We start from the raw sequence: 16682 nt of genomic DNA on the forward strand, positions 1-16682 counted from the left end.
AACTTGTCTCCAGCGACGTTTCACATACATGTCAGATGGTTCAAACAATCCAAGTGGCAGAGCTGGTTTCCCTTTCAAAAGAAGAAGATGATTTGGTGTTACAGGCTCCAAATCATTTGGATCGTCAGACGCTTGGTGATTGGCCGATCGTTAAAATGGCTTCAATTTCACACATGACTGTATGGAGTCCATCATCATTCAACATCTGTTGCTGCACAACTGAATTGAGGACGCGCTTTACCATGCATATCAAGCGCTCCCAAACACCACCATGATGAGATCCTGCTGGTGGATTAAAACTCCATTCAACTCCAGCTGAAATTAGAGCTCCTTGAATCTTCTCATTATTCAATGCAGCGAGGGCCTCTCTTAGTTCTCTTTCTGCTCCAATGAAGTTGGTTCCATTGTCTGACCTCATATGAACAACTTGACCTCTTCTACTGATGAAACGTCTTATAGCATTTAGGCATGCGTCAGTGTCAAGAGAGGGTGCAACCTCCAAGTGAACTGCTCTACTTGTTAAGCAGGTAAATATCACTCCATAAAGCTTGCAAGTAGATCTGCCCCTTCTGATTTCCACAGGTCCAAAATAATCCACTCCAACATTGGTGAATGGAGGTAGATCTGGAATAATTCTCTCCTTTGGAAGATCTGCCATTTTTTGCTCCATAGCTCTTCCATTGTAACGTCTGCAAAAGTGGCATGATGATATGATCTTCCTTATGGCAGAGTTAGCACTTGTTATCCAATATTTTCTTCTCAAAGCAGACAGTGTATGGTTTCTACCGCTGTGCCCTAGTAGTTGATGAATGTCCTTGAGGATGAGTGTGGAAATATGCTGCTCTTTGGAGAGGATCAGTGGATGTTTCACCTCCAAAGGCATTGCTCCTTTGCTTAGCCTGCCTCCAACTCTTAGTAGTCCATCTTCCAGAATCGGATCCAGCTTGTAGATGGAACTGTGTCTGCTAACTGTTCCTGTTTCAGATGTTAAAGAAGTGATTTCATCCTTAAACCTATGCTGCTGACCGTAGCGTATTATAGCCAACTCAGCTTCCAAGAGATCTTTAGGTGTCAAGATGTGACTCTCCGGGTTGACTTTGGGTTTCAGTCTTTTCACTTGACCAGCTTGTGCAGAGGGATTCAAATCCTTTCTTTTACGACACAACTCCAACAGAATTGTCTTCAGCCTGAGAAACCAGGCCACCGACACTTTGAGCTTTTTCCAGTCTGAGAAGTAAGTCATGAGCTGGTCTGTTGCATCAAGTGATCAATGACTATGATATTAACCGAGGTATCTTTTCTGACTTCTGGGTCAACCAAATCCAATATGACATCACCGCCATAATATGTAGGCCATTCCTCTTCAGATTTGACAAGAAACGTGGGACCCTCAAGCCAACTGCGGCTTTCAGAAAGTCAGGGATCTTCATTCCTCTGGATGCAGCATCAGCTGGGTTGTCTTTGGTTCCTACATGCTTCCATTGACATGGTCTTGAAACCTCTCTTATGGTTGTGATCCTATTTGCCACAAATGTGTGGAAACGCTTGTCCTCGTTGTTAATGTACTTCAGAACTGAAGTACTGTCTGTCCAAAACACAGACTCATCCAAATGAAGTTGAAGCTCTGATTTTAACATCATATCCACTCTGGCAGCCAGAACAGCAGCTGTTAGTTCCAGTCGTGGAATGGTCACCATTTTTATGGGTGTAACTCTAGCCTTTCCTAATAGGAAAGCAACATGAACATCACCTTTGCAGTTCATTAGCCTGATGTAAGTTACAGTCCCGTAGCCACTGGCATCAGCAAAGTGATGTAGTTGAGAGTGTATGGGTTCACCGAAGTCCTTTGGCTTCATACACCTGTCCACTTTAAGTGATGCCAACAACTTAATGTCCTCCAACCACCGTCTCCACTGGTGTACGATATCTGGTGGAATGGCATCATCCCATCCACAGCTTCTCCTGCAAAGCTCTTGTTGCATTATCTTGGCTGGCAAAGTGACTGGTGCCAAAATACCCAAAGGATCATACACCGAGCTTGTTGTGGATAGCATGCCACGTCTGGTTAGAGCCTGCTGTTTCACTTCCATCTTGAATTTAAAGGAATCTGACTCGACGCACCAGAGTAGTCCCAAAGCTCTCTCAAGAGGAAGATTGTCTCTATCCAGATCCAGGTCCTTTTGCTCTTTAGCCTTCTGCTCTTACGCGATTGTCTCCAAAACTGCCCGACTATTGCTGATCCATTTTTCCAGCACAAAACCTCCTCTTTTACAGAGAGCATTAAGATCTTCAACCATTTGTATTGCTGCCTTCTCTGAGCCCAAACCCATCAAACAGTCGTCCACATAGAAATTTCGCTTAACTGCTTCAACAGTCTCAGCAGAAAAGTCAGACTTGTTGTCGTCAGCAGTTTTCCTTAGCGCATAGCTAGCGCAACTGGGAGAAGAGACAGCCCCAAACAGATGCACCGTCATTCTGTATTCCTGGATCTCTCTGGTGAAGTCTCCCTCTGGCCACCAGAGGAAACGAAGGAAGTCTCGGTCTTCTTCTGTGACTTTGACCTGGTGAAACATAGCCCGTATGTCGCCCATGAATGCCACAGGTTCCTGCCTGAAACGAGTGAGAACTCCAAGCAGTGAACTGGTGAGGTTGGGACCTTGATAAAGTACATTGTTTAATGATGTTCCTTTAAATGTGGCACCACAATCAAACACCACTCGGAGAGAACCTTTTCGTGGATGGTAAACACTGTGGTGTGGGATGTACCATAATTTTCCACTGCCACAGTGCTGCTGTGTTGGTACCTGTTCAGCATAACCCTTTTCAATCACTCCATTCAGAAAGCTGGCATATTCCTTATGCAATATTGGGTTACTCACAAATCTTTTCCTCAATCCAAGTAGCCTTTGCTTTGCCACTGCAAAGTTGTTTGGAAGAAGGACGTCAGGTGTCTTAAGGGGCAACTTCAGGCTGTACCTGTTGTCCTGTAGTGTTGCAGATGTATTCATGATTTCCATAATTTTTGGTCTTCCCTTGACATCTCTTATTCCTCTGAGGGCTTTTCATTAAAGTCATGATTATACTGACTGCTAAGCATGAGCTCCAATTTGGAAATAGAAATCCTATTCACCACAACAGAAGAAAGCTCCATGTCAAAATCACTGCCATTGCTGCTTCCATGTAAAGGACCATTGATGGCCCATCCCAACACTGTTCTTATAGCGTATGGGCCATTTCCACAACTGTTGACAATTTCCCAAGGTTCCAATATCTTGGGAGCGTTGGTTCCAATCAACATGTCAACATTGGCATTTATGCTGGGGATATGAACTTTTGACAAATGATTCCACCTCTTCACATCTGCGGCTGTAGCAATGTTTCTTTGGTTACTGGCATTTGCTTCTGTGTGAGGACTTCTGGAAGAGGATAAAAGTTATTTTCCTCAAGACCAAATAAGGAGTAAGCTGGAACGACCTTTTTCTGTCCCATAGTCTTCAAAAGAAAATTAGTTCCTTTTCCTGTGATGTTTAATCTGTGCATGAGATCTTCTGAGCAGAATGTGGCTGTGCTTCCAGGATCTAAAAATGCATAGGTCTGTATAATCTCACTTTCCTTTGTGGACTTGACCTGCACTGGAATAATTGAGAGGGGGTTTGTGATTTAGCAGTTTGTCCCAATTCTACATTAGATGTATTTATGTGGAGTGCAGTAGGATGTTGCTTTTGTAGTGCTTTAATGTCTTCTGCCTTTGTTATTCTTGGCCAAGCTAGAGCCTTTCCTGTAAGCAGCATCTTGTACTCATTCCCAAAATGTTCTTGCAAAAGGCCTTTTGCCACAATGTAGCCACGTTCTGGAGCCATGTGCTGGCAGCTACGAACCAGTTCCTGTCCTTTTGTGAACTGTTCTAAATAGTAAAACCAGTCGGCTTTGCTGGCTTTGTTTTTCACTCCTTGTTCAAATGCTTTAATGCAGCGTTTCTCAAAGTGTGGGGCGCGCACCACTGGTGGGGCGCAGAGATGTGATAGGTGGGTCGCGAAAAATTTACATTTTTTTCCACATTTATTTATTATTTATACACTGGTGGAATATCAAAACAACGACCCGCCCGGGGTGCAAAACGTATCAATGATAAGCGACCCTCTACCACACAAAACAACACCTGTAGATAACCCAATTTGTGTTCTTTGAAATTGAAAAGGATATTGCATTGTGTTTGTTACTTTCGTTGCAGTTGTATGTCTTAAGTGTAATTTGGCATGCTTTTATTTTGAAGGCAAGTTTACGCTGTTGACAGTTGTTGTTGCTATGGAAACAAGAAACATTTCACAGCAGGCGGAACTTGTCATAAAGTCCGCGATAATAAAGCCCCCCCATTTAGAGGGAAGATATGATTGGTCAATTGACATTACTCTCATTCAGTTACTATAGCTGGCCCTCTGTGAATTCATAGCTGGACGTCCAATCAGCTCCTGTCTTCACAGACTCGCAGAGAGGAGCTTCTTTCATTTAACCCTTCACATTCAAACAGAAACTGAATAGGCAGATTCAAAGGATTTATTTCTTTGGAAATGTTATTTTAAATACAATTTAATCAAGTTATTTTTGGTAAAACTATTGACAAATATTACTAATTATTATTACTTTAAACATATTTAAAAAAAATATATAAAGAAAAATATAATTTGTTTTAATGTTTTTAAATATTATTTTGTAGAATATCTTAGGCCCTCAGAGACAGGCTCGCCACTGGTAAACATCTCTCATACACACGTGTGAAACGCTCTCACAGACACACACAACAGCGTTGCAGTCGGGAAGAAAAGCAATGTGGAGCGAGAGAGCGAGAGAGCAAGAGAGAGAGCACACCTTTATCTATTTAATAAAGTTGTACAAAATAAAGTAAGAAATAATTCCAATGTGTACTATAGGACAGTAAAAAGTTTAAAAGGGGAGTGATTAGTCAAATATGCATAAATAAAAAGAAAGAATGCTAACTAGGTAACATAAGATAAGAATAAACAAGTTTAAATGATTTGTTGTGATCATATTCTAAAGATGTTTGGATTATTGAAAAGTATACAGCTCCCTTTCATCTGAGTGTTGAGAGCTGTATCCATAAATTCATGTTGGGCTCAAAGTAGGGCTGTTCGATTATGGTAAAAATCATAATCTCGATTATTTGGGTCAATAATTGATATCACGATTATTAAAAACGATTAACCATTTACTTTGAAAAACATCATTTTATGGAAGAAAATAATTTGAAAAGTATGTTTTTAACAGTTGATTACCCTGAACTTTAAGTATAATTCAACTGAAAAACCTATTTAAAAAATAAATAAAATCGTTTTATTTCGATTATGTTCGTTGCAAGCCAAAATCGTAATTGCGATTAAAATACGATTTAATTGAGCAGCCCTAGCTCAAAGTGCACCAGATTGATGCATTCAACTTCAACATTTAAAAAATATCTTCCTGGGGGTGCATGCCCCCGGACCCCCCTAGAGGATGTGACGTCCACCACCAAATAAAGCAGGTTAAAATAATTAAATTGCATACATTTTATTTTAGTAAACACTGAAAACGGGTCCCACAGACCCAAACAGCACTCAAAGGTTAAAGGTAACATATAATAATGTGAAAATGTGCTAAATATATACACTGCAAACAAACAAAAAAGAGGAGTAAAAGTAGCTCACGACTTGTTTTATTTTTTGAAAGTAACCCTCATCCTAAAAAAAGTTGGAGACCCCTGTATAGAACGATACATTTGACAATTTTAAGCTTGGCCTACCATTTTATTGGAGCGATGAGGAACAGGTGGGGCTTGAAAAGGCCCACCAGTTCAAAGTGGGGAATGACAGAAAAAGTTTGAGAACCACTGCTTTAATGAAAGCCTTGTACTGAAACAGGTCTCCATCAAAGATAGGAATGTCTCTTGCTGGTAGAGACAGTAAACGTTGCTGGTGAACCAGTGCAGCTGTTATTTCATTTTGCTTTTTCATTATCGTGAATAAACCTTCAGGTGGAATTCGATTGATTTGCTGATGGTGATTTTCCTGTTGACTTTCCCATGCAGTTGATTCACCAGTTATCAACCCATGTGATATTCCCAGATAATGTTGATTTTGTACATACACATCTTCCTTAAATGCAAACTGCCTTTCAGCTTGCTTTGGTCCCATGTCCATCTTTGTTGGTTTGTTGGAGGATATTTCCCATGATGTGGAATCATACTCCTTTGCCAGGGGGTTAAGTATGTTTAACGATGCCAGTTTCCAGTTTCCACACCTTGATTTGGACAATAAATTCATCATTGAACATCATTTTGGCTTTAAACCATGTTTCATGTCTTTCCCTTTCATCATGTGGCAATAAACCCAATAAAGTGTCATGCATATAGACCTGGCTTCAACACACAATTCAATATAACCATCAAGAGCATTTTGAACCTATAGCATTTTCACCACTTAACATCAAATATTTTATATTTGTTCTTAATTTGCTAGCTTTATTTAGCTTAGCCTTTCTGCCATTTTGCAACCTCTCAAGTTTTTCCGCAAGTGCTTTGGCAGAGAGTTACCCACTTAGTGCTTTGCGCATCACTCCAGCTGGCCACGCTATCCAGCATGCCAGCTGCTGGCAGCGCGTAATCTGACGCGCTGCCAGCTGCTGGTATGTCCGCAGCACGCTCCTCCATATTTGAATGTCTTAAAGTCAAACGGATTGTCACAAAGAAATCAATCAGTACAACACAAGCGCTTATTGTTCATCCCTTTCACAATGCATTGGAATTACGAAAAGCTTCCCGGTACCATTCAGCGCGTTGCTCCTGTCACCTTCCTGTGCGGCAGATGAGCAAACGAGTTGTAGCCGCTCTCAGCGTTCGATAAACGCAACTAAAAAAATTCTTCTTGTGTTACTCCAAAAAAGGCTAGCTTTTGACTATATGTAGAGGCTAAGCCAACGCTTTAAAAAGTTTCCAGTTTGAAACAGTCCATTTATTTCCATTTTACTGGTTTCCATTTACTTGCTTCTTTCCATATTCACCACACGATATTACCGTTTACACAATACCTTTGCATTGCTTGTAATCCCGTGCGTGCGTGCGTGCGTGCGTGCGTGTGTGTGTGTGTGTGTGTGTGTGTGTGTGTGTGTGTGTGTGTGTGTGTGTGTGTGTGTGTGTGTGTGTGGTCAAACACTGTATGGGCCTTCCGGCGGAACCTCTCCCCAACACATGTACGGTTCCTACCTTTATACCCACAGTTAATTGGCTCCTACACTATATATCAGGTGTGTTTGTTAAACACCAACACCTGTGGGCTGAGAAACTGTAAAACTAAAATGATTTTATGATAAGTTGGTATCAAACCCATCTGAGGTGCAACTTTTGCAATAAGGAGGGCTCGTCCGGGATTTGAACCCGGGACCTCTCGCACCCTAAGCGAGAATCATACCCCGGGCCTAGACCAACGAACCATGAAAACAGACGATAACCATCAGATTATCTCTGAACTTTATATGCCACGTTGCATGACTTCTGCTGCTCCACTTTAACCTTCAAAGGTAGATTTCCTGGTGGTTCAGAGCCCTCTAGAGGCGCTTTGTTGACCTGCAGATACAACCTGATCAGAGGCGGCGCTAGGGGGTGGCTACTTGGGCTCAAGCCCCGGATGTTTTCTGAAAAGCCCCGGATGTTTCACTTCACTTTATTAAATGTCTCGGGAGTAATGTGCAGTACCGGAGTCCACCAGAGAGGCAACCGCTGCGGGACATTAGCCTGCGTAGCCTTCCCTGCCCTGAAGAAGAAGTGATCCTTCCTAGTGCCTGACGAGTTTTAAGCTAATAGCCTATAAAGTTATGGATATTAGAAAGTTATTTTCATCGAAGCAGGCGCCACAAGCTGCAGCAGCAGCAGCAGTATCAGCAGCTGACAACAATGTCATCACCAGCAGTGAAGAAATGGATGTTTCAGGTTTGTGAATCTAATGGTGATATCTGCACTCTGGCTGACTCAGTAAGAAGTGAAAAAGAGTGATGTACTGTAACGTTAATCTTATAGCTAGTAAACATGGAGTAACCAAGGCAAGGCAAGTTTTTTGTATAGCACCTTTCAACACAAGGCAATTCAAGGTGCTTTACAAAAATGAAAGACATTCAGACAAAGGCATTTAAAAACAGTAAAAGATAATAAAAGAAACATTAAAAGAAAAAATACATGAATAAAAGTTACAGTGCAGTTTAAGATATGAATAGTTCACACAGAAGTTCCACTTTACTGATGAACACAACATCAGTTTAAATTAAAAGCAGCGACAAAAAGATAAACCACACTAAGTCAATACCCTTATATGTTAGTATGTATACAGAACATGACTAAAAGTGATCCTAAGATGTAACGTTAACCCTTCATACCTCAGTCTACTTTTAAGACACTAAAATAACGTATTCCAATTTTTATTTTGTTTTCGCGCGTGGAATTATACCGGCTCTCGTTTCAGTACACATACCAACGGAACCATAGCAACGGAACTGACAGGCAACTGTTATGGAAATCTAGGACCCAACACTGTGGAGAGTACAAGTCAAAGTGATCAAAACAAATAAATGGTGAATCAAACAGAGCTGTCTTTCTAGTTATTTATTTGAAGCTTCAAATAACTGACAGGCAACACTCTGAATCCGATTGGCTGTGACTGCATCCAGTGCCTGATTCAGAAACGTGACTCTTACACTCTTTACGTCACAAACAAAGATGGTGGATGAGAATAGATCTATAAAACGATAAGCAATGCGCAGTGGATCGGAAGAGGAAGGTGTGTCGCGTTGTTCGATAGCGGTGCGGTATGCTAATCGAACACACGCCAAACATGCTAAATCACATCAGAAGGCATCACCCAGATTTGCCAATCACCGGAGCCCCAAAAGACAACAGCAGTTCAACAGCTGATCCCCGCTGTTTTTAAGAAGCCAATAGACATGAGAGCCGAGAACCAAAATAAATAACGGAAGCTTTTGGCATATTTTTCAACGACTTTGCGTTCTTGAAACACTTTCTTATTATTTATGATGTAATATTTTCAAGACATTCTTTTTAGTTTTACAGCTTGATGAAACCTTTTTGTTTGACATCAGCCATTATAGATACTATGGCCATCTGAGTGTGTGTGGTACTGTTTGTGGTTTGTTTTTAACTGTTTAATACAGTTAATTATTCAAAATGTCAGAGTTCCTTATTTTTAAACTGAAACTTGCACTACTGTTCAAAAGTAAATAACAACACACCTGGAATTATGCATTTGGGACTTTTTTTTGCTTTTTCTTGTTGTACCGAACCGTGACCCCCAAACCGAGGTACGAACCGAACCGTGACTTCTGTGAACCGTTACACCCCTAGTCCCCGGTGTTCCAGGGAACTCACCAAGTGTCAGAAAACACAACCCTCTCTCTTTTCCTCCATACCCAAATCTCTAAAAACGGGGCTGCAACGGATCTGATACAGACTGATCTTATAATAATATAATAATAATCCTTATATTTATTATAGCGCTTTCTCAATGACTCTCAAAGCGCTTTACAAATACACATTACACATACAGATCATACATGTAATGGTCATCTACTGTGGACAATACCCACAGGAGCAAATTCGGGTGAAGTGTCTTGCCCAAGGACACACCGGCCTGCCTGATCTTGAATTATTTTCTACGTCACAGAAGTGGTGCTCCGCTTATTGGTCAATTCTCCACCTATCAGGGGAATGTGGGGTTGGGCCACGGCCGGCCATTGCGCTGGAGACGATGTAGTACATATGCCAGGCCTGTAAGTGGCGCTGTAGTCTGCCACAAAAGCAGCGAAGAAGACTTCCCGCGCATGGTTGCCCTTCTGTTTATACTCTGCTCTGGCTCTTTTTCTCCCTCCCCGAGGCAAGCGTTTGCTCCCGCTGCTGTAATTCAATGCAATCCCTCCCTCGCTGTAATTCTCTCCGGTTAGTCCACCAGCAGATGACAAACACCCTCCTCTCCGGCTCTTCCAGGGAACGAGGGGACCGTGTGGCAGAGTTTCAGTTAGATTTTTATTTCGCCGGTCAACATGTCCGTTAAAGTTTAAATCTTCCAGACAAAATTAGAAAAGTGCCGGTCAAAGGTCTTCTTTGTTATTTATTGAGCTTTAAAACAAATGAATAACGACTCTATATAATAATAATATAAGAATAAAACACGGAGGACGGAGATCTATTTTTCTCCCCCTCTTCTCCCCGCTGCAGCCCAGCAGCTGATCTCAAAGCACGCCCCCCTCTCCTGCAGGGGGCGTGGTGCAGCTCACAGAATCAGCCCCCTGCAAAAACAGCGCTGGAAAGAGCAAATAGAGCTAAATGAGGCATGGCTAAAATGCAGGATCTGTTTGGTATTTTGAAAGAAAAACTATTTATATACTTTATATAGGTATGGCCCTACAATATATTGTTCAAATATAGCATGATATGTCCCCTTTAAGGTATTATTAAGGTAGGGTTAATGTTGCTCTCAAAGTGCACCAGATTGATGCTTTTAACTTCAATATTTAAAAAAAAAAATCTTCCCGGGGGAGCATGCCCCCGGACCCCCCTAGAGGAGGTGACGACCCCCCTAAAGGATGTTTGGTCCACCCCCCACTTGTAAAAAAAAAATAGCACTTTACCCATGCTTTACCCAAATCATCTTTATCTCACCAGGGCCACAGGAATGTTATGGAGGAAAGAAATTGACACAGGTATAAATAAATGCATGAATACAGATATATATATATATTAAATTCAGGAATAAATGTATATATAGGGAAATAAATAATGAAAGACTAAATTAAAAAAATACATGAATAATAAATAAAATGAATACTTAAATAAATATATAAAGGAAGTGAAACTCACATTTTAAATATATTAAATAAATATATATTCTTACTTTTAATTATCATCTTGATTTTTGTATAATAATTTAATCATTACCATATATTTAATATTTTCCTTTCACCATTTTCTATGTATTTATACTCCCCCCCCCATCCAGACCCCCATGGTAAACACATTCTACATATTTTAAAGAAAAAAATGAACTTAAATTGTACCAAATAACCTTTAGACTTTCTCTCTTCCTCATAATATCCCAAAATAATTTTGCACAAGGAAACTCCTGAGGTGAAAGAATCGTGAAAATGATATTAACAACATTAAACGCATCAGTGACAATCTAGAGCTTCCATTTGATTTAGAAATAACTCTTTTAGATACTTGGCTCAGTAGTCATAACATGTAATACAATTCAATCTAATTTGACTTTTGCAAATGAGCAATTCTGTATTAATAATATTCCAACGTCCGAAGAGAGAACCAAGATGTAAAATATGATTAAATGGATATCAATAAACAGGGCCGGTTCTTGCCAATTAGCTGCCCTAGGCGAGATTTTAGCTGGTTTACTGTCCTATAGTATAAGCCAATGTCCCCCACTGTCATCACTTGCAGCGCCCATCGTACAGGGCAAATGAAAAGTGTAACCGGGATGAAAAGGGTGTTACATTTATTTAATTATGAATGTTGTTACATCAAAGCCGAAAATGAGGATGAGCACCAACGGTCAAAAATGTTTTTTTCCCTCCCAGAGCTGCCAGCGCAGCGACCCCCCCCCCCCCAGATCTGGCGCCCTAGGTGACCGCCTATGCCGCCTATGCCAAAGACCGGCCCTGTCAGGAGTTACCCATATATATATATATTTATGTAGACGTGTTGAGATTTTCATTGCCATATCTACACTGTAGCTATAAGACAATAACGCCTCTTGAACCCTCAAGTATCTAAAGCAGTGGTGTCCGAACTACGGCCTGGGGGCCATTTTGAATCGGCCCTCAGCAAATTCAGAAAGTATAATGCAGCACGGCACACAGATTAAATTTGTGCTGGTCTTGTGTTGTACTTCTTAAATATATATGAAAACATATATCACTCAGTAGTAGGGTTGGGTACCGAGAACCGGTTCCGGTTCGGAACCGGTTCCAACATTTCGATTCCAACGGCATCATTTAGAAATGTGAATTTCGGTTCCGCTTTTCGATTCCTGAGGAAATGTTTCTCGCCGCTCTGTAGCCGACTGCATGACTGCAGCGGGGCGGGAAATGTAGCGTTGTATCTACATTTCCTACAGTGTAACCTGAGACCAGGGCCGGCCCGTCGCACTGGCATTATAAATGTTCGCCTAAGGCGCCAGATCTGTGGAGGCGCTGTGCTGACAGCTCTGGGAGAAAAAATAAATGTTTTGACCGTTGGTGCTCATCCTAATTGTCGGCCTTGATGTAACAACATTCATAATTAAGTAAATGTAACACCCTTTTTATCCCGGTTACACTTTTCATTTGCCCTGTACGATGGGGCTGCAAGTGATGAAAATGGGGGATGTTGGCTTATCTGGCAACCGCAGCTCACAGCCAAAGTGCGCGTGAGCGAGGGAGAAAGGGAGGGTGCACTGGAACCGGCGCTGTTGTTATTAGCATCTGGTGCTAGCTGCTCTAACGGAAGAAGAAGATGTTTCTACAATGATGTGGAGGAGAGTCCTCTCCAGTCGGACTGAGAGGCTGATAACTTCAGCTCAGTGAGGTAAAGGACTCTGAGTGTTTAGATAGTTCACTTTAGTCTAAGTTATCTCAGTGGGTCTCAAACGTTTTGATCACAATTTATGTAAACACATATATTGGGATAAAACAGGTTTGAAATCATTCCAATGTATACTATAGGACAGTAAACCAGACATATCGTTTTAAACTGGAGAGATAAAATATGCATAAATAAAATAGTAAAATAAGATATGAATGAACAACAAAAATAAAATAATAATAATAATTCCTTACATTTATTATAGCACTTTTTCAATAACTCAAAGCGCTTTACATATACACACATTACACATATATGATACATGCAATGGTCAGATACTGTGGACAATACCCACAGGAGCAAGTTCAGGTGAAGTGTCTTGCCCAAGGCAACACATCCTCACTCCCAGGTCGGCCTATGTTGACGTTATGTCAAGTCCCCTGCCAGCTTTTTCCAACGCAAGGGGGGGGGCCTTAGCGTCCATTTTCAACGCAAGGGGGGGGGCCTTAGCGTCCATTTTCAACGCAAGGGGGGGGGGCCTTAGCGTCCATTTTCAGCTTTCCGGGATGTCCATGTGCTTCTATGGACGCTCATGGAAGCACGGCATTCGTTTGTGTCGACTGCCCTTAAAGGCAATGAGAGCGTCCATTCTCATTGGATAGCAGAGAATTGTACACCCGGAAGTAAATATTCCCCTTACTGACGATTGATTTTACAGTGATATCTGCACTACTCATCGACTAAAAAACACCAGATTATCCTTGTTAATTACATAACATTGATTGGTTTAAATTGTGTGCAATGCTTTTGTATTTTTCCCCTTCGATTCGGAGAAACAAATCTTTTTTCGGACTAAAGGATGGCAGAAGACACTACACTACCCAGAATCCCCAGCTATCGTTTGGACTACACCATAAGCTCTGTTTGACGTCACGTGATCTTCACATTTCTCCCTGCAGAAAAAGAAAACATGGCTGAACTTATTCTGGGTGTAAAATGCCTATTTTAAAGTTAGTTTGGCCATTAAAATGCGTTTTGATGTCATTTGATGCGAGAAATATGAGTTGTTATTTCAGATGATGTGTGCAGTGGATGTACATGATCTTTAGTTTGCTAGTTATTACGAAGATTACTTCAGGAAATTGCGTCCAACGTTTTCATTGTTACCAAGGTGGTTGCTAGGGACGCTGCTATCGATATTATTTTGTTATGTTGTGTAACTGTTTAATGGTGTTATCTTTATTGCTAACCCCTTCCCCGTCAATGTATAGTGTTGGTCCACAGCGCAAACATATTAGTTTAACAAAATCCGCATCTAAAGATACGTTATTTTCCCCTGTGCAATTCCAGTCTCACATCTCAGAGCACATCGTCATTAACAAATACCGGTAACAGACCGAAAACATTTTTAAAAAATAAAATAATACCTTATTCCGAGTGTGCTTGCTTTTCTCTTTGAAAGTCATCACATAACGGCATTGTAATACACGGTTCGGCTGCATTAAATATTACATATCTGCCGTAGTTCTGTATTTATAGCCCCGATGAGAAGAAGACAAACATGAGGAACTGAAAACGTGACGTGGATCATAAATATATCAGCCATTAAACAACATCTTACATTTCTTTTCACACAATACGTCTCCTTGCCGTATCAACACTAATTCGGCTCACTTTTATATTTGATCCAATTGGTAGATAGGCTGTATTTACACCATAAAGGTGCACAGATGATATAAAGAGACACCTGGTGGTTAAAGCATGTTATTGAATTTCATTATTTTTATTATTAGATATTAATAGGATCCCTATAAAGTATATTCATTACTCGTTATTCTCTACTAATAGTTAATTAAAGACTGTATATAATGACTATTTTGCACATCCCGTTCAAGATTTCAAGATGTTCTAAGGTTTATTGACATATCATATAGGCCTACACAACTATGGTGTAGTTCTGCACTGAATGAAAAACTTGGGTCGCAGGTTCCTCAACAGTGCATTACAAGACATCTATCAATATGTGTGCATACCTCCAGCAATGTTAACTATGTTGAAGCACTTATTTTAACTGATATTATACATAATGTACTCTTATAAGATGTATGCAGATATTTCATCTCCGGCCTTGTCAGGTATTGAACAATCAATAAATAAAGAACACAGAATTGTTAAATATAAAACACAGAATTTGTGTGATTATACTAAATGATTTACAAATAAACACCACTGCATATTTAACTGTTACACATGCTGATGTAACGCAAATGTTCCAACTTGGGATCAATAAAGTATATCTTATCTTAAGCTGATCGATGGCTACTGCCATATTTGCAAAATGTGCCTCTGAACCTTGACAAGTGCATGTTTCAGGCTTATCAATTAATGTAATGTAATGTAATGTAATGTTATCAATTAACAACAGGAGGGGTCACAAACATAAGTCCAGCTGTTAAATAAAGCTCTTCTGACCTTAGCTGGCGTGTGCGTATATATATTAATACTGCCCATTATGGGCACAAGCAATTTTCACCCATTTATTCATTATATGTTTTAAATGTGAGTGTTTCCTGTCCCCTAAACCTCCAGGGATGTACACAGTTTAATACTGGCAACTTGTTATTATGGGAAATACGAAAACGTCTTTTAAAACTACAACTCCCAGTAGAGACGTGCCATAGAGAAAATGTTGCGAAACAGAATAGCCAGCATGTGTAGTTCTGGGGACGGGGTGGGGGAGGGGGACGGACGCGGTGGACCCGTTCAAATCCAGTTTTGAACAGTCTGCCGTGGTTCCATCCCATTTCAAGTGCTGTTCGAGGCTCGGTAACCCTCGGAGCACACTCTCCAATCACAGAGCTTGAGGACTATCACAGGGTTTGTCAAACAGAGCACATGGTGTAGTCCAAACGATAGCTGGGTATTCTGGGTAGTGTAGTGTCTTCATTGCCGTTAAGGGCAGTTGACACAAACGAATGCCGTGCTTCCATGAGCGTCCATAGAAGCACATGGACATCCCGGAAAGCTGAAAATGGACGCTAAGGCCCCCCCCCTTGCGTTGGAAAAAGCCGGCAAGGGACTTGACATAATGTCAACATAGGCCGACCTGGGAGTGAGGATGTGTTGCCCAAGGACACACCGGCTTTATAGACGCAGCAGCGGCGGGTTTCACCCCTTGATCTGATGATCATTGCACAGCGCACTGCGCCACACCGTCCATCTTCACGCCTCGAGGTCATCTAGGCGCTTTTACAAGTACACATTGGTATTATACATGTACTGTGGACAATACCCACAGGAGCAAATCCGGGTGAAGTGTCTTGCCCAAGGACACAACGGCCTGACGCAGTGGCGGCAGGAGCGGGTTTCGAACTGGAGTTCCCCAGCACTCCCCCTTGATCTGATGATCGGATGCACAGACCACTGCGCCACCCGTCCCGCAAATGCGTTACATGTAGGCTATTTGTTATTTAATTATTAAAATGTAAACCGATCTTTTTCATATGGGTGTTTAGAGTTGTACCCCCTAGATCTAGTCTCTAGTAATTCTGCGTGTGCACCAGATTGAAGCATTTTACTTCAAAATGTTCAAACATTTCTTCCCGGTATGCCTGAGAAGGCAGATATGCTTGTTTTTCTCAACAAGAACTGTTTTTAAAAGTTGGACTGTTGCACTGTTGTAGCTTCAGTGGTTCTCAGGTTAAAGTTACATAGCAGTGAATATAAACAGACTGATTAATGTGAATATTACTTTAAACTAACCTGTGTAAAAGTTTCTTTTTTTGGTGGAAGAAGCATGTATCATTTTTTTACCCTGCCCCTCAAAGAATCGGAATCGAGAACCGTTAAGAACCGGAATCGAAAAGTAGAATCGGAATCGGATCGTGGAAATTCAAACGATACCCAACCCTACTCAGTAGTATTCATGTTTTAAGAAGCCAACTTTTCAAACAAATTAAGTCAATTCAAGTTGAAAAATGTTTCTATCAAATCTAAGTTGATAAGAAAAAAGCCCAATAACTTATTTTCATAACACGCTTGAAATAAACCCTTCATA

At 41.0% G+C, this 16682-nt stretch overlaps 1 protein-coding gene and 1 non-coding gene across 2 annotated transcripts in view; both read right to left on the reverse strand.

Moving 5' to 3' along the window:
• Positions 1–2201: 2201 nt before the first annotated feature.
• Positions 2202–16682, reverse strand: part of LOC139435419 (zinc finger and SCAN domain-containing protein 23-like) — a 37713-nt gene continuing 23232 nt past the window's right edge. The window contains exon 3 of the mRNA XM_071206089.1: positions 2202–2561. Within this exon, the coding sequence (XP_071062190.1) occupies positions 2202–2561 (360 nt within the window). The remainder of the gene's footprint in view (positions 2562–16682) is intronic.
• trnap-agg (transfer RNA proline (anticodon AGG)) lies at positions 7403–7479 on the reverse strand. The gene has a single exon. It is a non-coding gene; the product is annotated as a tRNA-Pro (tRNA).

This window comes from Pseudochaenichthys georgianus, chromosome 16 (assembly GCF_902827115.2).
Source record: "Pseudochaenichthys georgianus chromosome 16, fPseGeo1.2, whole genome shotgun sequence".
Classification (NCBI taxonomy): domain Eukaryota; kingdom Metazoa; phylum Chordata; class Actinopteri; order Perciformes; family Channichthyidae; genus Pseudochaenichthys; species Pseudochaenichthys georgianus.